The sequence below is a fragment of the Colobus angolensis genome, unplaced genomic scaffold (genome assembly GCF_000951035.1).
Source record: "Colobus angolensis palliatus isolate OR3802 unplaced genomic scaffold, Cang.pa_1.0 Scaffold425, whole genome shotgun sequence".
NCBI classification, from domain to species: Eukaryota; Metazoa; Chordata; class Mammalia; order Primates; family Cercopithecidae; genus Colobus; species Colobus angolensis.
Window position 1 is genome coordinate 994444 of NW_012117655.1, and position 23524 is coordinate 1017967.

General features: G+C 36.4%; 1 protein-coding gene across 2 annotated transcripts in view; it reads left to right on the plus strand.

The window, feature by feature from the left end:
- Positions 1–23524, plus strand: part of EHBP1 (EH domain binding protein 1) — a 317715-nt gene that overhangs the window by 147803 nt on the left and 146388 nt on the right. For both annotated transcript variants that reach the window (XM_011956827.1, XM_011956828.1), the window contains 2 exons: positions 694–934; positions 6870–7056. In XM_011956827.1, coding sequence (XP_011812217.1) covers positions 694–934; positions 6870–7056 — 428 coding nt within the window. The remainder of the gene's footprint in view (positions 1–693; positions 935–6869; positions 7057–23524) is intronic.

The following is a 23524-nucleotide window of genomic DNA, read 5'->3' on the forward strand; positions in this document are numbered from 1 at the left end:
GGGTTTCACCATGTTGGCCAGGCTGGTCTCGAACTCCTTGACCTCAAGTGATCTATCCACCTTGGCCTCCCAAAGTGTTGGGATTATAGGTGCAAGCCACTGTGCCCAGCATTAAATTTTATTTTTGAATTGAGGTCATGCTCTGTCACCCAGGCTGGAGTGCAGTGGTACAATCATCGCTCACTGCAGCCTTGAACTCTTGGGTTCCAGCCATCCTTCCACTGCAACCTCCCTAGGAACTGGGACTACAGGTACACGACACCACAACCAGCCCATTTCATGTTCTTTTAAAAACAGAAATTTGTTATGTATCAGTTTGTAATGGCAAGCTGGTAGACTATAATGAAATAATATAATTTTGCACATCTAAGAAAACATTTTCAAAATTGGCATATCATAATGTTAATACTATTAGATACTGCAGAGGATCTCAAGAAACAGTAAAGATCCAAAAATGCCATTTTTGGGAGTACTATTCCTGGAGAAATTGACAGAGGTTTTAGATATCACATCTTCTGAACATTAAGAATACTTAACTCCTCTAAAGTATATTATTGTTTCATTATTGCTTTGCACTTTCTCAGCCCCATAGAGCTTATTAATTTAATAGTCATATTTTTGAGAATACTAAACAATATTAGAAAATATCATATGGTATTAATGTGATTTAATTCATCTGCTTTTATTTCATAGAACCGATCACTGAAACAGCTTCACCTAGAAGAACAGAAGACTCTTTTTATAATAACAGCTATAATCCCTTTAAAGAGGTGCAGACTCCACAGTATTTGAACCCATTCGATGAGCCAGAAGCATTTGTGACCATAAAGGATTCTCCTCCCCAATCTACAAAAAGAAAAAATATAAGACCTGTGGACATGAGCAAGTACCTCTATGCTGATAGTTCTAAAACTGAAGAAGAAGAGTTGGATGAGTAAGTACATTTCATTTTGACTCACAAGTTAGTCTCTATGTTAACTAAAGAGATTCTTTTGTAATGTACCTTTAGATGGGTACAAATCATTAATGTACACTTTATAAGTCAGTATCTGACTCATCCACTATCTGAATGTTTATAGTCTTAAACCTTATTCTCCCACCCTCTTCCAGGTAGATGTGTGTATGCCCTAAACTAACTAGTGAGGAAGATATATTCCTAGAATCTCTGGTTGGAATTCCAATTGTGTCTTCTCACAGAAACTATTATAAACGGTATTTAGGTTTGTTTTTTGTTTGTTTGTTTTTTCCATCAAACTCTGTAGATATTAAACTTCAGTTGTGTTACAGGTCTGTTGGGGAGGAGAACAAAATAATCATTTGTGGTATTGATTTGATAAGAAGACTTGTATAGATATCAAACAATGAAATAATAATATTTCTAAATTAGGGATTATCACAAGCTCAGTATGAATACACCGTGTAATTAGGGCTGCCATTTGCCCAAATCTGGAGTGGGGATACAAAGGGGATGTGTTCATATTGTAATCTGGAGTTATACAGTTCACAGCCCATATGGCTACAGACCATGACCCTAAGTGTGTTTTAAAAGCAGCAGCAAAACCTCCACTTCCAGCCATGATGGGATAACACAGACTGGATTTAGCATTTTAAACAACTGAAAACTGGAGTAAGAGTTTATGAAACAATAAGATTCAGACATTGGACACAAACAGCACAGGATAGTGATCCCTGAGAGAACAGAAACAAAGAAGATGAGCCCTGCAATTATGTAACGTTATTTGTGGGAGAGAGTTTCTAAATGCAGTTCAGAGAGAAAAACACAGACAGATCCCAGTAATCACCCTGAATTAAGGAGACAGAGTTGAGACTTGGGAGTACTGAGGTGACTAGAATTTGTATGTCCACAAAGACTTCTTCGTAAATATTTTAACATCTTTATTGATTATAATAACAAATTGGGAACAGTTCAAATATCTGTCAGCAGGCAAATGGATAAACAAATTGTGGCATATCCATACAATGCAGTACTACTCAGTAATAAAGAGGAACAAACTGTTGGTAAATTGCAAGATCATTGCGCTGAGTGAAAGAAGACAAACCAGAAAATAGTATACTGTGTGATACCATTTATTTTAAACTCTAGAACATGCAAACAATCTATAGTGAGAAAAAGCAGATCAGTAGTTGTTTACAATCAGAACTGGAGCAAGGAAGAGATTAAAAAGGGGCACCCAGGAGACTTTTGGAGGGACTGGAAATGTTTGTTATCTTGATTTGTGCTGATGGTTTCACACTTGCATACATGCATAAAAAATACTGATTAAATTTTATTTTCAAGTGTAAGCCGTTTATTGTTTATTGTTTATACCTAAATAAAGCTGTTTTAAAAAGAACAGCAATCTTTAACTTTAATAACAGAAATATTATATCACATGAGTGATTTCCAGCTTGGAATTCTTGGGCCTTTAGGTCTATTTGATGTAAATAATTGGTGTGTGACTGGAGAGATCTTTAAAATATTTAATAATAAGTAATATAATTATATGATAAATATTAATAATAATTATATGATCACTTGTGAAGCTATATGAGTCTTTGCTTTCCTTGGAAATACATAAGCTTTTGTGTATTAACATTATTTAGAACTTGGGAAAAATAGTTATTTCTTTAAAAATGCAGCTTGAAAGGAAAATATTTCAAAATACTGTATATATGGGTTGAGAGGGGAATAATAATAAGGCTCCTTTGAATCATGAAAGTTTGGGGTAATTGCTTTGTGCAAAGGGAGAGATATTATCTCTCTACTGTGCATTGGTTAGCTCTTATTTTGAGCACTATTTGTCTACTAGTTGTTGTATTTTATAAGGGGCATTGGTGATTCAGAATGTTAACAAAGTAGAGAAAAAGTCATTAAAGTGTTCAGAAACCACATCAAATAAACAATGATTGAGAGTACAGGGACCGTTTGATTTTAAAAAGAGATGATTTAAGGGAACTGTAATAACTAACTTCAAATATTTTGAGACTAGACGGGTGTGGTGACTCACACCTGTAATATCCCAGCACTTTGGGAGGCCAAGACAGGTGGATCACCTGAGGTCAGGAGATCGAGACCAGCCTGACCAACATGATGAGACCCCCTCTCTACTGAAAATACAAAATTAGCCAGGCATAGTGGCAGGTGTCTGTAATCCCAGCTACTCAGGAGGCTGAGGTGGGAGAATCCCTTGAATCTGGGAGGCAGAGGTTGCAGTGAGCCCAGATCATGTCACCGCACTCCAGCCTGGGACTACAGAGCAAGACTCCATCTCAAAAAAAAAAAAAGATTTTGAGACTTTATTTGAAAGAGTGAGAAAACTGACTTGTTTTCTATTGCTCTGGAGTTGTGTTTCTCATCTTTTCCACATTTTATAACATGTGCTACATGCTTCCTGGGTATGGCTGGGTTTTGATAAAACCTAAAAAAGTTCTAATCTCTAAAAGTCTCAGAATTACACCATAATAATCATCTGATTCTAAACCCAAACCCAGGTTGACATCTTATTACTAATTAATAACTATATGGGGGGTTGAAAAGTTGGCCCAACACTTGGTAAAGTTATTATATTTGTTTGCTTTGAAATAGCTAACATGTGATTGAAATAAAATTTCTCATGGGTGGTGTAGGTGCTGAGTAATAGCCACACACCTAGAATATTTGAATGTAAATGCAAACTTTAAGTACAGGCATTCAGGTATTCCAAAATACGTGAGTATTACACAACACACTCACACCTGCTCTCTTATTAACAAATTAAAGAGACATCTAATGTTTGCTTAAACTTTTTAAATGCCTTAATAAAAACTAAAATCAAAATCACTGGGTGTTTCCTTTTGGCCATTCTTTTTCCACATGAAAGTCACAGTCTTTACAAGTTTCTCATGAATAAAGAGCGTTCTAACTTGCTCAATCATCTGGGGTTACCAGAGGGAGTCTGTAAATACTCTAGCTTCTTTATTTTGTAGAAATATACACACAAGTTCTAAAGATTGCACATAAGCTAATGTGCAAGTCCAGGAAGAACTCTATTTGTATTAATTACTTGTTTGGTATTTATCATCTTTTCTCTGCAAAAATTTATAGGTTCAATGTCAGTAGCAGAAATCTTCCAAAACTCGTTCTTACTTCAATAATAAACTTATGACCTTTCATCAAGCAAAAAACTTATATGACTCATCTTCTATTACCAAATTCTTCCTGTATACTCTGTGACATTAAACTATCACAAATAAATAGTACAGAATCCTTTGATGTGTGGAATTACCTTTAGTGTCCCAGCATATCCATAAGCACAAAGAGAAAGTATTCATCCTTCCTTGCCTTTTAGGACGTGTCCTTTACACTTAACAACTGCATGGGTTTCTCAGTTACTTATATTTTGGGGATAATTCAACTCTTCTAGTTTATATAGTAAAAATGAAAACCAATAAACCAATATTATTTTTTCAGAACTTTTATGAAGTGACTTTTGAGGCCTAGCATGCAGTCATTTCTGGTATGGTTTTGTGTCAGTTTCCCAATGAAACCTTTCATTGAATTTTATTCAGGGAAGCTACATGCCCATTTTAATAACTTGGAATTTGGTTTTCCAAAGAAACATAGATATCAAGGTGAGAGGAAGAGACTATTCCTTAGCTTCATTTTGTATTATTTTTCCAGTATGTTTAAATTAATCCTGAACCAACTTTGGTTTTTCTCTCTATAATTCATTTTTCTTGATGAATTGTTTTCTAAACAATAAATAATGTCATTTAAAATTATTCTGTCCAATTTTCTCCTTAATATAACCAGTGAATTTTCAACAATCAGTTAATGATATAACTAATTTATTACTCAAATATACAATACCGAGATAAAAATAATTGTCTCTTAGAGTGATGCATAAAGTTCTGAAATAGATTGTTCAAATCATAGGTGATCAACAGAATGTAAAAATAGTCCCAATTCTGTAAATATTTTTTCTTTGCTTATATTTATTTATATTTAAAATATATTAATCAGCAAGTATGTAACTTGTCATTGTAGAGAAAGGGATAAGTGTTTGCACAGTACTATCTCTGTGCAGCCACTATTCCTGTTCATTTTTTATAGCACTTAAAAAAATTGATATGTGCTTCACATAACATGAAATTATACAGTTTAAAATGTACATGTCAGTGAATTTTAGTATGTTCACTGTATTGTTATACCATTACCACTATCTAATACCAGGATGTTTTCATTACCACAAAAAGCAACCTCATACCTATACCTATTAGCATTTAGTCCCAATTCCCCACTTCCTTCATTCTCTGGCTACCACTAATCTACTTTTTGTTTCTGTGAATTTGACTATTTTGCACATTTTACCTAAATGGAAACATTTCCTGTTCATTCTTGAAAAATAAGGAATTGAATTTAAGTTAGGGATCTCTGATTTAGAAGGGAAAAGGACCATTCAAAACTTTCGTAAGCAGAGGCTTCTTGTCCTTATTCTGATTTGGTGCCTAACCAGTAGTGGTGCCAGCACACTGTTGTCTCAGAGGTGAATTACAAGTGTGTGGAGATACTAATTTTCTTAGTCCTAAAGTACTTGGCAAATGCAAGTGTTAAACACTCTGAAGAGAGGCACTCTTAGCTTAGACTACACAGGAATTCCTCAGATGAAACTCTGAACTCACAATATAGAATTATAAAACACACAAGGAAACAGTTTACTAAGAGGAAGAGTCAGGAGACAAAAGAAATAGTAGGATTATACATGCAAGAACTTCAAATACTAGATTTGTCAGATAGAGACTATAAAATAAGTATGTTTAAATGATTAGTACCTCAAATCTTTGTAACTGAGGTACCATACACACAGATATATGAAGAAATACACTTATTAAAATTAAAAATTCCTGGAGAATTGAATATTAGACATGAAGAAAAAATGAACTGGATCAGAGATGTGAGAGAGTTGTCTAGAATATAGCAGCAGAAGAATAAAGATTTATAAAAATGGAAAGGCTAGAAAACCTGACAAGTAGTTGTTCAACATAGATATAAGATATTTCAAAGAGAATAGAGAAAATACAGAAGTGGCTATCAAAGAGATAAAGGCAGATAATTTTTCAGAACCAATAAAACACATGACTCTTCAGACTCAGGAAATACAAAAAGTCTGAAACAGACTAAATCAAAAGAAATCCACACCTAGACATGTCATAGGTGTCAAAATTGCTCAAACCAGAAATAAAGAGAAGATCTTAACAACTACATAGAAAAGATGACTTACAAAGGAGCAATGTTAGGCTGACAGTGGATTAATATCTTCAAAACCCTGAGATAGAATAACTGACAACTAGAATTCTCTACCCAGCTAAACTATCACTTAAATGTAAGGCTGAAATAAAGACATTTTCAAAGCCTAGGAGAATTTACTATAAGCAGAACCTTGCTGAATGAACCACTAAAACACGTTCCATAATGAGGGGAGAATTTAACATAGAAGAAAAGATGAAATACAAGAAAATGTAACAGAGCTCGAGCATAAAAAAGAAATCAAATCAAAATTTTTACATCTTCCTTTTCCTTGGGTATAGAAAATATACAGGATTTATTATTTTTAATATTTAACGTTTTTCTAAGTTTCTATATATAGTAGTTTGAGCTGAACGTGACCTTGTATTAAATATTTTTAAGTACTTTTTAAAGCCAAATTTTAAAAAAATCTGAATAGAAATGGACCAAAAGATTAACAGTCATTATTTCCAAATTCTGGGTTATCACTGGTTTGGGTTTTATTAAAAAAAGAAATTTTAGTTTTCAGTGCACGTTTTATTATTTTACTTGTAAATGAACTATTTTTTGAGAGACATCTAACAATAATTCTTCTTTCACTTAGATCAAACCCTTTTTATGAACCTAAATCAACTCCGTCTCCAAATAATTTGGTAAATCCTATTCAAGAACTGGAAACTGAAAGGCGAGTGAAAAGAAAGGCCCCGGCTCCACCAGTCCTCTCACCAAAAACAGGAGGAGTAAATGAAAACACAGTTTCTGCAGGAAAAGATCTCTCTACTTCTCCTAAGGTAGGATTTTATTCATAGTAAAACATATATTAATACTTGCTCTTTTCTCCCCATGCCATTTAATTTAAATTAAGAAAAGACATTTTTGGCTATTTTTGATGATTTAAAAATAATATCCAAGAAAATCGATTTTACTGCAACACTGCATTTATGTTTGTGAGCCCGTAAGTTTACAGTACAGTATGGATTGGATGGTTTGGGTTAAGATTTTTTTAAAATGCTGTTTTGAAATGAGAGGAAGAAAGGTCTTATAATTGTAAGACTGGTGCTTTAAAGAAAGGATACTCTATAACTATTGGGGAGCTTCAGCAGACAGGTCCCTGCTGATGCATACCCACCCACCGCCTCCCCCACAGCACTTTGATGGCATGTGCACACAGACCTCACCACCCTGTTGTCACTGATGGGCTTGTGCACGGACCTTGTGACTACCACCCTGACCCTACCATTCCCCCTCCAGTGGACACATATGTGCACCCTGCCACCCCGCCATTGCTGGTGTAAGCATATGCACACAGACCCTGCCACCCTGCCCCCGCCAGCATGTAGGCACTGCTGCCCTATCCCTGCTGGTGTATGTATACCACACCTCATTGCCGCCACTGGTGCAAGTGCACATGCACAGTCCCCACTGCCCATGGGCATGAACCCCACTGCTACCACCCTGATGAAATGCTTTTGCCAGCACCCCACATCAGAGTGATTTGCCAGCAAGACTGAGAATATCTCAGCCCCTTGAGCACAGCAGGTGCTTAACCTTGAGGTCCCAGATAACAAAGCTGTGGGTCTGGTACCAGGCCCTCAGAGTTAAAGCGTGCAGGCCACAAATGCTGAGAGCGCCTTGGCCCCTTGAAATTATCCAGAAACAAAGCCAGTCATTTGAACACAACGTATACCATAGTCAAACCTTCAATGACATCAAATAATGTAAAAGTAAAAAATTGCATCCAAAGGACAGCAGCTTCGAAGATTAAAGGAACATCAGCCGACACAGATGAGAAAGAGCCAGTGCAAGAACTCTGGCAACTCAAAAACCTAGTGTCTTCTTACCTCAAAACAATCACACTGGTTCCCTAGCAATGATTCTTCACCAGACTGAAATGGCTAAAATGACACACACAGAATTCAGAATCTGGATAGCCATAGAGATCATCAAGATTCAGGAGAAAGTTGAAATGTGATCCAAGGAATCCAATAAAATGATACAAGAGCTGAAAAATGAAATAGTCATTTTAGGAAAGAGCCAAATTTATCTGATAGAGCTGAAAAACTCACTACAAGGATTTCATAATACAATCGGAAGTATTAACAGCAGAATAGACCAAGCTGAGGAAAGACTCTCAGAGCTTGGAGACCAATTCTTCTAAACAGCTCAGTCAGACAAAAATAAAGAAAAAAAAAAAAGAATGAACTAGCAAAACCCCTAAGAAATATGAGATTACATAAAGAAACCAAACCGACTACTCATTGGTATCCCTGAAACAGAGGGAGAGAGAGCAAGCAACTTGGAAAACATATTCAAGGATATTGTCCATGAAAATTTCCCCATCCTTGCTAGAGAGGTCAACGTTCAAATGGAGGAAATTCAGAGAACCCCTGTGAGATTCTATATAAGATGACCATCCCTAAGTCATGTGGTCATCAGATTCTCCCAGATCCAAGTGAAAGAAAAAATATTAAAGGCAGTTAGAGAGAAAGGGCAGGTCACCTATAACAGGAACTCCACCAGGCTAACCACAGACCTTTCAACAGAAACCCTACAAGCCAGAAGAGGTTGGGAGCCTATATTCAACATTCATAAAGAAAAGAAATTCCAACCAAGAATTTTCATATCCAGCCAAACTAAACTTCATACGATAAGAATAAATAAATTTCTTTTCAGAAAAGCAAATGCTAAGGGAATTTGTTACCACAGACCTGCCTTACAGGAGGTCCTTAAGGGAGTGCTAAACATAGAAACCAAAGATAATTATTGGCCACCACAAAAACACAGTTAAATACATAGACCATTGTATTAGTCTGTTCTCACACTACTATAAAGAACTACCCAAGACGGGGTAATTTATTTTAAAATGAGGTTAAATTGACTCACAGTTCTGCAGGCTGTATAGGAGACAAGGCTAGGGAGGCCTCGGGACACTTAAAATCATGGCAGAAAGCAAAGGGGAAGCCAGCACGTCTTACATGATTGGGGCAGAAGGAAGAGAGAGAAAAGGGGGAAGTGCTACACACATTCAAACAACCAGATCTCATGAGAACTCACTCAGTATCATAAGAACAGTAAGGGGGAAATCCACCTCATAATCCAATCACATCCCACCAGGCCTCTCCTCCAACACTGGGAATTACAATTTGACATAAGATTTGGGTGGAGGCACAGAGTCAAACCATATCAACCATGGACACTATAAAGCATCTACACAATCAAGTCTATATAACAATTAGCTAACAACACAATGATAGAATCAAATCCACATATGACAGTATTAACTTTGAATGTAAATTATCAAATCTGCCATTGTGTGCCCCACTTAAAAGGCACAGAATAGTAGGTTGGATAAAGAAGACTCAACTGTATGCTGTCTTTAAGAGACCCATCTCACATGCATTGACACCCATAGGCTGAAAGTAAAGGGATAGAGAAATATCTGCCAAGCAAACGGAAAACAAAAAAGAGGACGGGTTGCTATTTCTAATGCTAGACACAACAGATTTTAAGCCAACAAAGATCAAAAAACACAAAGAAGGGCATTACATAATGGTAAGGGGTTCAATTCAATTAGAAGACTTAGCTATTCTAAATAATATACACCCAACACTGGAGCACCCAGATTCATAAAACACGTTCTTAGGGACCTATAAAGAGACTTAGATAACTACACAATAATAATTGGAGCCTTCAACACCCCACTGACAGTATCATCCAGGCAGAAAACTGATAAAGATACTCAGAACCTAAACATGACACTTGACTGAATGGACCTAACAGACATCTACAGAACACTCTGACCAACAACAGAATATACATTATTTTCATCTGCATGTGACACATACTCCAAAATCAACCACATGCTCAGTCATAACACAATTCTCAACAAATTCAGTATAACTGAAATCATACTAACCGTACCTTCAGACAACAGCACAATAAAAACAGAAATCAATACTAAGACCATTTCTCAAAACCATGTTGGAAATTAACCTGCTCCTGAATGACGTTTGGGTAAACAAATAAGGCAGAAATCAAGAAATTCTTTGAAACAAATGAAAACAAAAATACTTGGGAGGCCGAGACGGGCGGATCACGAGGTCGGGAGATCGAGACCATCCTGGCTAACATGGTGAAACCCCGTCTCTACTAAAAAAATACAAAAAACTAGCTGGGCGAGGTGGCGGGCGCCTGTAGTCCCAGCTACTCGGGAGGCTGAGGCAGGAGAATGGCGTCAACCCAGGAGGCGGAGCTTGCAGTGAGCTGAGATCCGGCCACTGCACTCCAGCCTGGGCGACAGAGCGAGACTCCATCTCAAAAAAAAAAAAAGAAAAGAAAACAAAAATACAACAAACCAGAATCTCTGGGACACAGCTAAAACAGTATTAAGAGGAAAGCTTATAACACCAAGTGCCCATATTAAAAAGTTAGAAAGATCTCAAATTAACAACCTTATACCACACCTAGCGGAACTAGGGAATCAAGAACAAACCAACACAAAGCTAGCAGAAGATAACAACCAAAATCAGAGCTGAAGTCTATGAAATTGAGGCTTGAAAAACAGTACATAAAGATCAATGAACCCAAAAAGTTGGTTTTTTGAAAAAAATACATAAGATTGACAGACTGCTCATTAGGCTAATAAAGAAAAAAGAGAAGATTCAAATAAATATCAGAAATGACAGAGGAGACATTACCATCAACCCCACAGAAATAGGAAAAACATTCAGAGACTATTATGACTCCCTTTATGCACAGAAACTGTGCATAAAGTTTGTTTGTTTTTGTAAATTTGTGTTTGTTTGTTTGTTTTTGTAAATTTGTTTAAATTTCTTATGGATGCTAGATATTAGACCTTTGTCAGATGTATAGTTTGCAAAAATTTTCTCCCATTCTGTAGGTTGTCTGTTTACTCTGTTGATAGTTTCTTTTGCTATGCAGAAGCTCTTCAGTTTAATTAAATCCCATTTGTCAGTGTTTGCTTTTGTTGCAATTACTTTTGGTGTCTTCATCTTGAAATCTTGGCCCATGCTTATGTCCTGAATGGTGTTGTCTAGATTCTTTTCCAGGGCTTTTATAGTTTTGGGTTTTACATTTAAGTCTTTAATCTATCTTGAGTTAATTTTTTATGTGGTATAAAGAAGGGATCTAGTTTCCATTTTCTGCATATGGCTAGCCAGTTATCACAGCATCATTTATTGAATAGGGAATCCTTTCTCCATTGCTTCTTTTTGTCAGCTTTGTCAAAGATCAGATAAGGATGTGGCCTCATTTCTGGGTCCTCTATTTTTGTTCTGTTGGTCTATTTTTGTACTTGTTTTTGTACTTATTTTGTGTCTATTTTTGTACCAGTACCATGCTGTTTTGGTTACTGTAGCCCTGTAGTATAGTTTGAAGTTGGGTAGCGTGATGCCTCTAGCTTTGTTCTTTTTGCTTAGGATTGCCTTGGTTATTCAGGCTAGGCTCTTTTTTGATTCCATATTTTTATTTTTTGAAATGGAATCTCATTCTGTCGCCCAGGCTGGAGTGCCGTGGCACAATTTCAGCTCACTGCAACCTCTGCCTCTGGGTTCAAGTGATTCTTCTGCTTCAGCTTCCTGAGTAGCTGGGACTACAGGCACATGCTACCACGCCCAGCTAATTTTTGTATTTTTGGTAGAGACTGGGTCTCGATCTCCTGACCTCGTGATCTGCCCACTTTGGCCTCTCAAAGTGCTGGGATTACAGGCATGAGCCACCATGCTCAGCCCTGTATGAATTTTAAAATAGTTTTTTCTAGTTCTGTGAAGAATGTCATTGGTAGTTTGACAGGAATAGCATTTTATCTATAAATTGCTTTGGGCAATATGGCCATTTTAACAATATTGGTTCTTCCAACCCATGAGCGTAGAATATTTTTCCATTTGTATCATCTCTGATTTCTTTGAGCAGTGTTTTGTAGTTCTCCTTGTAGAGATCTTTCACTTCCCTAGTTAGCTTATTCCTAGGTATTTTATTCTTTTTGTGGTGATTGTGAATGGGAGTTCGTTCCTGATTTCGCTGTCAGCTTGACTGTTTTTGATGTGTAGGAATACTAGTGATTTTTGCACATTGATTTTCTATCCTGAGATTTAGCTGAAGTTATTTATTAGCTAAAGAAACTTTTGGGCCAAGACTGGGGTGTTCTCTAGATATTGGATTATGTCATCTGCATAGAGGGATAGTGTGACTTCCTCTCTCTCACGCAGTATTTGAAGTCCTGGTCAGGAAAATCAGGCAAGAGAAAGAAATAAGGGGCATCCAAATAAGGAAGAGAGGAAGTCAAACTATAGCATGTTTTCAACAAATTTCAGAGGGTTTAATTTATGTTCTCTGCCTATAGTAAAATTAATCTAGAAGTCAATAACAAAACAGTAACTATAAGGAGCCTGGGCTGGGTGCGGCAGCTCACGCCTGTAATTCCAGCACTTTGGGAGGCCGAGGAGGGTATGTCACGAGATCAGGAGTCTGAGACCAGCCTGGCCAATATGGTGAAACCCCATCTCTACTAAAAATACAAAAATTAGCTGGGCGTGGAGGCGTGCACCTGTAATCCCAGCTACTTGGGAGGCTGAGGCAGGAGAATCCCATGAACCGGGAGGCGGAGGTTGCAGTGAACTGAGATCACGCTATTGCACTCCAGCCTGGGTGACAGAGTGAGACACCATCTTAAAAAAAAAAAAAAAAAAAAAAGTCTGTATATTTAAAATTAATATATATTTCAAGTAATCTATGTCTCAAGAAGAAATTATAACAGAATATAAACTGTAAATTCAATGAAAAGTTTTAGTCTTACTACTTGACATGTTGACAAAGAAGATACTACAGTCAACTTGAACTCCCATAATCATTTCTATGAAGGCTTTATGTTTTACTTAAACTTTTTGCTTGGCACTGTTTTTTGATATAAGTCCCAACTTGAAAGGCTTGAAGAGCAAGCCTTTCATGTTTGAACTTGGAGAAGAGTCTCAAAAACAATCATAGCACAATTGAGTTAATGGAGCAACTGGATATTGTAAAATACCTTAATATTCCTTTTACTGTCTGTATCCATGACATTTAAGCAAGAGTTTAGGACATACTTTTATTGTTAATAGATATTTTAACTAGCTTATGTACAGAGAGTCAGACTACTGTGGGACATGTAAACGCTTCAATACCTAGATTAAGAGTTGTAATCTAAGGATTAATATATATACTATATATTGGCTCCATTAGCACTATTATCATTAAAGGTGTGTTAGCATCCTCTTCGCAAACTTGCATATAGCGAGACTGTTTCACTAGGTTTTAAGTTTATGGCCCAGGAAGCTTATTTTTTTTTTTAAACTTCCAATAATCAGCATTCAGCAGAGTGCTGCAGAAGGAAGACTTTTAAAGCTGGATAAACCTCTCTAATAATGATCTTATTGAAAAGCAAAGCCAATAATTGAAAATACATTGTGAGTAAATAAATAATTCTTTGGGAATGTAAACTTATAAAGTATATGACTTTAACTGGTAGGTTTTGTAGTATTATTTTATAGTAAAATATGTTTCTAGTGCTAAATTCCAGTTTGGGACCATTCTTATACCTAAAATGCCTCGTGAATTCAAGATAATTTTTTACTTGCATTTACCTCATAATTGTTTATCTGCATTTACATCATAATTTCCAAATTCTTAGAGATTAATAGAGTGATGTAATCATTTGGATAAAAACACTGAAGCTATTTTTCCACCACCACCACATGTTATTGAAATGAAATTGTTTAGTGTTTTTCTGTGTAACTCTTCTTAAATACCTTTTTAGATTATACTGTAGCTAGGTGGGTGTTTTTTGGTTTTTAGTTTTTTGTGAAGACCATTCACATATAACTTCTTCTAGTAAATCTTCACAAGGAAGCAAAACAGAAAAGGTTCATCTAATTGATTAGCATAAATAACAGTTTTCTTTTTAATTTTAATTGAAAAACAATTTATTCTTTAATGTATTCACAGTTTCAGTTATTAAGTAGAGGTTGTCATTTGGCTTGACTTTAATGAACTAAATATATATGTAATGTGCACTTATGATTTTCACACAGATGTGAAAAAATTTGATCATGTGTTATTCTTATTATATATTTCTTTAAAACTTGCTAATACTTTTAATTTTACATAGCAAAACTTTACCTTATACAGCAGATGTGATCCTCATTGCAACCCATGCTATTCTCACAAATTTATAATTGACTAGAAATATCTTAGTATAAAAATTATGTATTTGCTCTCTCCTACCCCCAATAGTGTTTCTAATAGAGCTCCTCTAATTTTTTGGAAAGAAAAAATTACTCCAAGATATTTACTTAATACAATTTAATATATCACATGCAAACCATTACCAGTTCTATGTTAATTATATTTGAAGCTTGAGACTTCAGAGTACATATAACCAAAGTGATTGCTAGTATTCTTTTTAATTTCAAAAATATGAACTCAAACATATGTTTATTTCATTATTTCCATGAGCAACAGCCTTCGCTTTGATAAACATTAGCAATAAAAAGATATTAATAGACATTTCCAAAAGATATTTTTCAAAAGAAATGTTATTTTTATCTGAATTTGAAATTAAGCTTTTACTTATTCTGAAGGAGGCATCCAAGTAGTGTTACCCTAATTCCTAAAATGTCAAGAAGAAGGCAAAGATAAATGAACAATATATGGCTTGCCAAATGCTTTTTAAAAAGTTAAGTATACATACACATATTATGTAGTTCAAAACATTTTCTTTGTGTCATGAGTAAACTTTCTATCATATATCATTAGTAACCTAAGTATTTTTATTATAAAAAAATACACTCGTGTGAATGTTCTCATAAGGTTTTTTTAAAGGGTGTGAGATGTTAAAGTGCTGTAAAGTAGAATCTGAAATCTCTTCAAGAGTTAATCTCATTTGGCAGTGGGTTAGTAACACGAGTCAGGTGGAATGCTACACCAGTTCGGTAGTGCTCATTACTACTCTTAACACTGCTTTGAACGTCAATTAAAAATAAATTATTTATCTTACTAAAATGAGATTACTTACTTTAGAATTTTCCAAGACGAGGGGAAATATATTCCTAAGAAATGTTTATTAATGATAATGTTAACTGATTTTGTTTAAGTGAGAAATAAACTAATTCAAAAATGAATGAAGCAGAAAAAAATTTACCACTATATGTTTTCCTCATCATGAAATAAGTGTTCCATGTGGCTTTCAGGTTTGGGATTGGGGATAGGTGATGAGGCAGTGTCCACTAAACACTTAAGATGTATTAATGCCGGGCATGGTGACTCATGCCTGTAACTCCAGCTCCTTGGAAGGCCAAGGCAGGCAGATCACTTGAGCTCAGGAGTTCGAGACCAGCCTGGCCAACATGGTGAAATCCTGTCTCCACTACAAATACGAAAACTTAGCTGAGCGTGGTGGTTCATGCCTGTAATCCCAGCTACTAGGGAGGCTGAGGCAGGAGAATCACTTGAACATGGGAGGCAGAAGTTGCAGTGAGCCAAAATTGTGCTACTGCACTCCAGCCTGGGTGACAGAGTGAGACTCCATCTCAAAAAAAAAAAAAAAAAAAAAATACAACGCAAAGACATCTGGGATGTGCCTGACCTCATGTGCTACTTCATGCTTTCAATATTTATATAGCCCTTACTTTGTGTAAGGGACTGTCCTACAAACTGGGAGTTGGGAGGGACGTGACTAAGACAAAGCCTTTGTCTTTAACAAGCTCAAAAACTACCCAATATGGTAGGCGCATAAACAAAAAGTATGGTATATTATAATTAGGGCTATAGTAGAGATAAGCTAGAGTGCCATAAGAGCATTAATGAGCATAATGAGCATCACTTACATCTCTGCTACCTCTTCTTCTGAATGGACTCCTCATTAGAGGTTAGGAATAGGAAGAGAAAGCGAGCGAGAGAGAGAGAATGTGTGTGTGTGAGTGTGTGTGTGTGTGTAGTGAGTGGGGCAGCAGAGATGACAACTGATCTGAGTGATGAAAGGATAATTAGAGTTCACTACATAAGCAAGGAAAAAAGGGGAAGGGCATTTCAACAGGAACAGGTGGGCAAATGCATTGAAATATGAAAATGCCCAGTTCAAGAGACTATGAGCACTACTAGTGTGATTGTGGGTGCAATAGGTGACTGGAGTACCTGGACATAAAAATGGAATCAAGTTGTGAATATTTTATATATGATTGCTAAGAAATTTGGACTTTATTGTGTAGACAGTAGGAATAGTAGCATTCTATTGAAACCAGGTACTGAATGGTACTATTCAAAGGTAGTAAATTAGCTGGGCATGGCGGGCATGGTGCCTGTGGTCCGAGCTACCCAGGAGGTTAAGGTGGGAGGATCGCTTGAGCCCAGGAGTTAGAAGTTACAGAAAGCTATGATTGCACCACTGCACTGTGGTCTGGCTGACAGCAAGACCCTAGCAAAAACAGAAAGAGAAAAAGAAGGAAAGAAAGAAAGAAAGAGAGAAAGAGAGAGAAAGAAAGGAAAAGAAGAAAGGAAAAGAAAGAAAGAAGGAAGGGGAGGGGAGAAGGAAGGAAAGAAAGAATGCTGCAGGCAGGGCTGCAATAGCTGATGCAGCTATGTATTTGAAAACTATATGGATGAATCTCAAATGCATTATTCAGAAGGCTACATTTGGTATGATTCTACTTACATGCCATTCCAGAAAAGGTAGAATTATAGGTACAGACAACTACTGGTTGCCCAGGGGTAGGGAGGTATACAGAGGAGTTTTGAGAAGTAAAAGAATAGTGCTATATCCAGTGTGGTGAAGGTTATACAAGTGTATGCATTTGTCAGAACTTGCAGAACTGCACACTGAATGGATGTGTTTTACTGTATGTAAATTCTGTCATCATCATCATCATCATCATCATCATCGTAACTGCAGAAGGAGAGAATACCCTGAGCAACAGAGCCCTCCTATAATAATGCATAGCACTTCCAGAGCAGTTTGTCTTAACATTCCTATCTTCTTTGCGTTATTTCTATTGCCTTCCCTGTTTTCAGCTTCTGCTGTTTACTGATACTTTTGGCATTTTAATCTGGGGCCCCAGTGACTTCCTTTGATAGATCTTGGGTCCACACTTGTAAAACAGAACTGGAGCTCACTCAGTTGGTTTCCAGGATCAACTTTGTATACCACTGGATACTGTTTGATAAAGGAAAAACACATGGTCAGATTTCAGTATGTCAGAAGACAGTATGTGATAGAAAGTGAAGAAAATGAAGATAAGGATATAGATAGGTAACTTTTATAATATCCAAGGCCAGAAATCATGAGGTTCTGAGCTGTTGAGCAATGCAGTGAAGATGGAAGAAAGAGTAAACAAAATTGTTTAGTTAGAAGAGACAAGGCTAAAGAATAGGGTCTGAGGGAGGAAAAAAGAGTAAGAGTCAGGGATGATTCAGAAGTTTCTAGCTTTGGGGCAGCTGGTTGGATTGCTCATTCCACTTATTCAAATTCAAAAAATATTTATTGAGTAATGAACTGTATGCTTAACAATGGTTAAATTAGTAAATTTAATGTTAGGTGTTTTCTACTGCAATTTAAAAATATATATATTTATTGAATACTCAGTGTGCCAGGCAATGGAAATAATAGACACTGGATATGATAGACACTGTTGATAACTTTCTGGAGATACTACAAAGTGAACCCACAAATAATATACATAAAAATCATGATAAATGAATCGGAGGAAAAGAACAGGGTACTATAAATACAATGATACTAGATCCTTTAAGAGATAATGAGACAACAGTAGGGGAGAAAAATTCCAGGCAACATGTATGAAGTCCTTGAAGCAAGTAATAACTTGTCATGTTTAAAGAATTGAAAAAAGGCCATTTAACTGGAAAGGAGTGAGCAAGGGGACAGTGATGTTATACAAGTCAGGGAACGTGGGCACGGCCTGGGACGTAAAGGGTCTTACGGACCATTGTAACAATTATGATATTAAATAATGTGTGGTGGAAAGCCAGTTAAGTTAGTGTATGTATGTATGTATTCGTTGAGGGAAAGGCAACGTGATTTGTAACTTCATATTCTACCTTACATTTTGTTTTAACAAATGAACTGTCCCTACTTTTATCTAAGGACTCATACATCAATTTGTGTATAAGATCCATCTCTGTGGTCTACTCAGGGCTTTGATCCTGATTTTATCTCTCTGCTTCTTGCGTCAGTGTCTTATTCTGTACCTGACCACTTCAGTTAGCTTACAAATATAATATAGCCCATCTTAAAAAAAAAAAAAAAAAAAAAACCCTTCTAGACTCCACAAATGCCTTCATCTACTTCCCTGTTTCTCTGTCCCCGTACTGAAAAAGTTGTCTATCCTCCTCATCTCTAGTTCCTTCAGTCTACTCCAAACAGGCTTTTCTATCTCTGTCCTTTGAAACCACTGCGATTAAAGTCACTCACATCTTACCAAGTCCAGTGCTTAATTTTAGTCTTTATGTTATTGATCCCTTCAGCAACATTTAATGTAGCTGATTACTTTTTCCTTTATAAATTTTTAGTAGAATTGTTTTAGCTAGATAACATTAATATGGTCCAAAAATCAAAATAACAAAAAGATATACATGGGAAAATCTTCCTTCTACTCCTGTACCATTTACCACATTTCACTCCTTTCCACACTGCTTCCTAACCATAACCACTACTATTAGCTCCTTGTGTATTCTTCTAGTAGTTTTTACACACATACAAGCAAATCCAAATGTTTTTTCTTATTATTCCCTTTCTTGCCCCAAAGGTAACATCCTATAAACACTGTTCTGCCTCCTTAATTTTGCTCTTCTCATTTAACAGTTATCCTAGAAATCTTTTCAATTTGGTATATGGAGAGCTTCCTTATTCTGTTTACATCTCTATTCCAGTATGTGGATGTACTGTAATCTATTTAGCCAGTTACTCATACATGGTGTTTTCAGTCCTTTGTTATTATGAGCAATGCTGCAATGAATAACCTTGTACATATATTATTTCATATATGTTGGATAAATTTCCTGAAGTGAGTCAAAGTATAAATGACTGTAATTTTGATAGTCACTGTCAAAAGGCCTTCCAAAGGGGTTGTACCATTTGCAACCAGATCTAATTCTATGACTTAAAAAATACTATCTATTTAGTTATGTGTTTCAAATTTGTATCTCTAGCTCCAACTTTTTCCTGAGCTCTACCTACTCAGCATTTCTCCTGGTAAAAAATTGAACTTATTTTTCTTCCAAACTTCTCAACATTTCTCTTGCTGCAAAATTGAAATGTATTTTCCTTCCAAACTTGCAGTTTCCCCTGTTTTTCCTACCTCCTAGAAAATGGCATTGCCTTTCATGCAGTTGCTCGGGAAGAAGACTTAAGAGCCATTTTTTTCTCCTTTTTTCTATAAACTACCTATCCTAGTTCAAATAGATCTTTATGTGATGGTGGAAATATTCTGTATCTGCATTAATGTAGTATCCACAAGCTACATGTGACTGTTGATCACTTAAAGTGTAGCTAGTTTCTCTAAAGAGCTGAATTTTACAGAGTGAAAGATAAATATAAAGGTCCTGAGGCTAGAATAACTGAATATGAGGACCAGAATACTAATGGAATAAAAAAAGTGGTGAGCGGAAAGAAACAAGTTTGGAGAGAGAGATGATCAGGTCACATAGGGCCTCAAAGGTCATAGTAATTTTATTCTGCAGGTTATGGGAAGCCATTGGTGGGTTCTGACTGGAGAGAGTGACATAATCTGATTTTAAAACATTAATATTTTAATTTAATAGTAATATATTAATTAATAGCATATATTAATATAAATAATAAATATTAATAATTTAATATTAATATTAAAAATCATTCCAGCAAGACTTCCTGTTCCAAAAGATTCTTGGGAGATCTTTCTACTGCAAAACAGTAAGATATACTGCATAAAATATAAATTTCAATTGAATTGTCGGGCACAGTTATTGTTTTTCTTTTAATAACAGAAAACCCGAGGGGTGAGCAGTGAGCTCTCTTGAAAGAGTTAACCAAGAGCAGAAAAATGGTTTTGTTTTGTGCATATCTTGGTGTATATATTGTCTTTCACAACAAGTAAATAAAAATTTTAAACTTGGCATACCTCTAAAGCAGAGAAATATTATTTCCACAATTTTCTAACTACTCATTCCCTCATTTCATTCAGATCTCTTCTCAAATGCTACCTCATTAAAGAAGCCTTCCCTGACTACCCTATATAAACCACCCTCTTTCTCTAATCACTATTATCATACCTGTGTACTTTGGTCTTCTTTATTTCTATATCCTCAGAGCCTAGCATTGGTGCTTAGTATGTAATGGGTACTCAATAAATAATTGTTGGATGGATGGATAGATGACAGGTAAAGAAGGAGGGAGAGAAGAAAGGAAGGAAAAGAGAGAGAAGGAACAGGGGAGAAAAGAGGATAGGAGAGGAGACCAAGACAGTCATTCTGGCTCGGCCTTTAATAGAGAACGAGAATATAAGAATAAGTTTGTGTTTTAAAAAAAATGCATTTGGGCTGGGCGCGGTGGCTCCTGCCTGTAATCCCAGCACTTTGGGAGGCCGAGGTGGGCAGATCATCTGAGGTCAGGAGTTCAAGACCAGCCTGACCCACACAGAGAAACCCCATCTCTACTAAAAATACAAAATTAGCCGGTCTTGGTGGCGCATGCCTATAACCCCAGCTTCTTGGGAAGACTGAGGCAGGAGAATCGCTTGAACCTGGGAGGTGGAGGTTGCAGTGAGCCGAGATTGCACCATTGCACTCCAGCCTGGGTAACGAGTGAAACTCCGTCTCAAAAAAAAAAAATGAATTTGGTTTTAGATAGACTGAGTTTTTGCTTCTACTTCCATTGTTTTTTCCCCCTCTTCCATGTGAAATATGCACCTACATGCAGGTGGCAGAATTAACATGAGATTGGTCTTGCCTTTTCAAGGGGCTGGTGAAGTGTTCATTACATTTTGTGAAATAGGCAATTAATAAGAAAGAAAAATGCAAACCATAAGAAAATGGCCCTTAAACCTTCAAAAATACCTCAACTCAGAATAATCAGAAGGTGCTGGCTTGTTGAGGTTTAGGAGAAAATTCATTAATTGTGGCCTTCACAGAGATGTTTCATTCATGAACTCAGGAGCTGAAGGGGTCTTCCCTAAATTCAGGACAACATTGAGAACAAGGCCATGGGAGACTGAGCCTTGGAGTAGAACAGTGACATCTGCAGATAAGGGATATTGTTAAGGCCCATGTGGAGAAAATAAAGCTGACTTCAAGTGTCTCAAGATACAAGATATATTTTAATAGAGAAATGAGCAGCACACATTTTGTAATTTTTAGTATCTCCTGTGTTTCTTCCTGTCCCTTTATTGAGAATAAGGAATTTTTCCATTCAGTTTTGCTGTGTGTAGGCTCTCACTCAGGGATAATATGAAAGCATACACTCTTGCCAGAAATTTTTAGGTGTGGACTTGGAGACGCTGCGTCTGAATCAGGTGACAGGAGTTTACATCAGACTTGGACAAAGAACACCTGGCATTTGTTCTGTCACAAATGTATTACATGCATACATACTGGAGTTCCACACTGAGGCCATCTGAAAGTTGATGCTGGTTCCTAACTGCTGAATCATGACAATCTTTGACATAGGACATTCTACCTTGATTTATTTGGGTCTGTTAACCAGTTGGCAGAAGTTCACTATGCACCATAGCAATTTCTTACATTTATAAGATTCTCCATAGTCTCCAAAACACTGAAATGTGCACAGTTTATTTTATTGTCTGTACAGAATCATGAAGTAGATGGAGTGGGTGCTGTTGTCTCCACTTAACAAATAAAGGGGAGGGGGGAGGGATTGCATTGGGAGTTATACCTGATGTAAATGACGAGTTGATGGGTGCTGACGAGTTGATGGGTGCAGCACAACAACATGGCACAAGTATACATATGTAACAAACCTGCACGTTATGCACATGTACCCTAGAACTTAAAGGATAATAATAAAAAATAAATAAATAAATAAATAAATAAAAATATTAAAAAAAAAAAAAAACAAAGGTTAGGCCATTCATTGTATCACATTTAAGTGCTACATTTCAGGCAAACACAAATTTTAGAATGGAATTACTGAGTAATAACTTGCAAAAATGACTCTTCTATTTACAAAAATAGAATTTAGAAAACCTGTGTTCAATAGTAAACTTTGCTAGTACATTTAAGGGTTCTGCGGTGCATTAACTACTAGACCCAAGCTTGGGGAAACACAGATATCATGGTCTCATTAGTCACTTCCAATATAAGGAAAATTTAAAAATGAAGGCTAAATATTTACCCTAAAATTACATCATTGAGAAAGTATAATTTAGTGAATGAAAATGATGTACACAGGCTTTTTTGAAAAATGGGAGGTTACCTTACTTAAAAATGGGGAAATGGCCAGGCATGGTGGCTCACATCTTTAATCCCAGCTCTTTGGGAGGCTAGGGTAATGGGGGACACAGGATTGCTTAACTCCAGGATTTCAAGACCAATCTGGGCAACATGGTGAGACCCCATCTTCACAAAACAATTTTATAAGAAACACTAGCTGAGCGCAGTGGTGTGCGCCTGTTGTCCCAGCTACTCAGGAGGCTGAGGCAGGAGAATGGCGTCAACCCGGGAGGCGGAGCTTGCAGTGAGCTGAGATCAGGCCACTGCACTCCAGTCCGGTCGACAGAGCGAGACTCCGCCTCAAAAAAAAAAAAAGAAAGTATTTATTCTCCTTTATTAAGTCATAGGAACAATGGCCTTTTCCTTGATTGCTTGAAACTAATTGAGCTTGGTTCATCTTGAGTTGGCAGGTGTCTTTTTTAACTTGGACATAAGATGTGTGAGTAAGTGTTTCCATGTTTTAGTCATGATGAGTTATGAGCCTATTAAAAATAATTATCTTCACCTCATAAATCTTTCTTAAGTTTATTTTAGTTCTTACTTTAATCTTCCTATTAATGTCTGCTAGTTTGGGTCAGATATATATGAATAGCAACAAATTATAGATTTGAGCTATATTTAGCATAGACAAAAAGGCCAGTGGCATAGTATGTTTTAGCTGTAGTTCAGTGTCTGTTCAAAAGAGTTTCAGGTTCAACCCAACCCATCTATTTTGCTGTTTATTGGAATTGGGAACTTTTCAAAAAGTTGAATACAATAATTTAGCTTCAT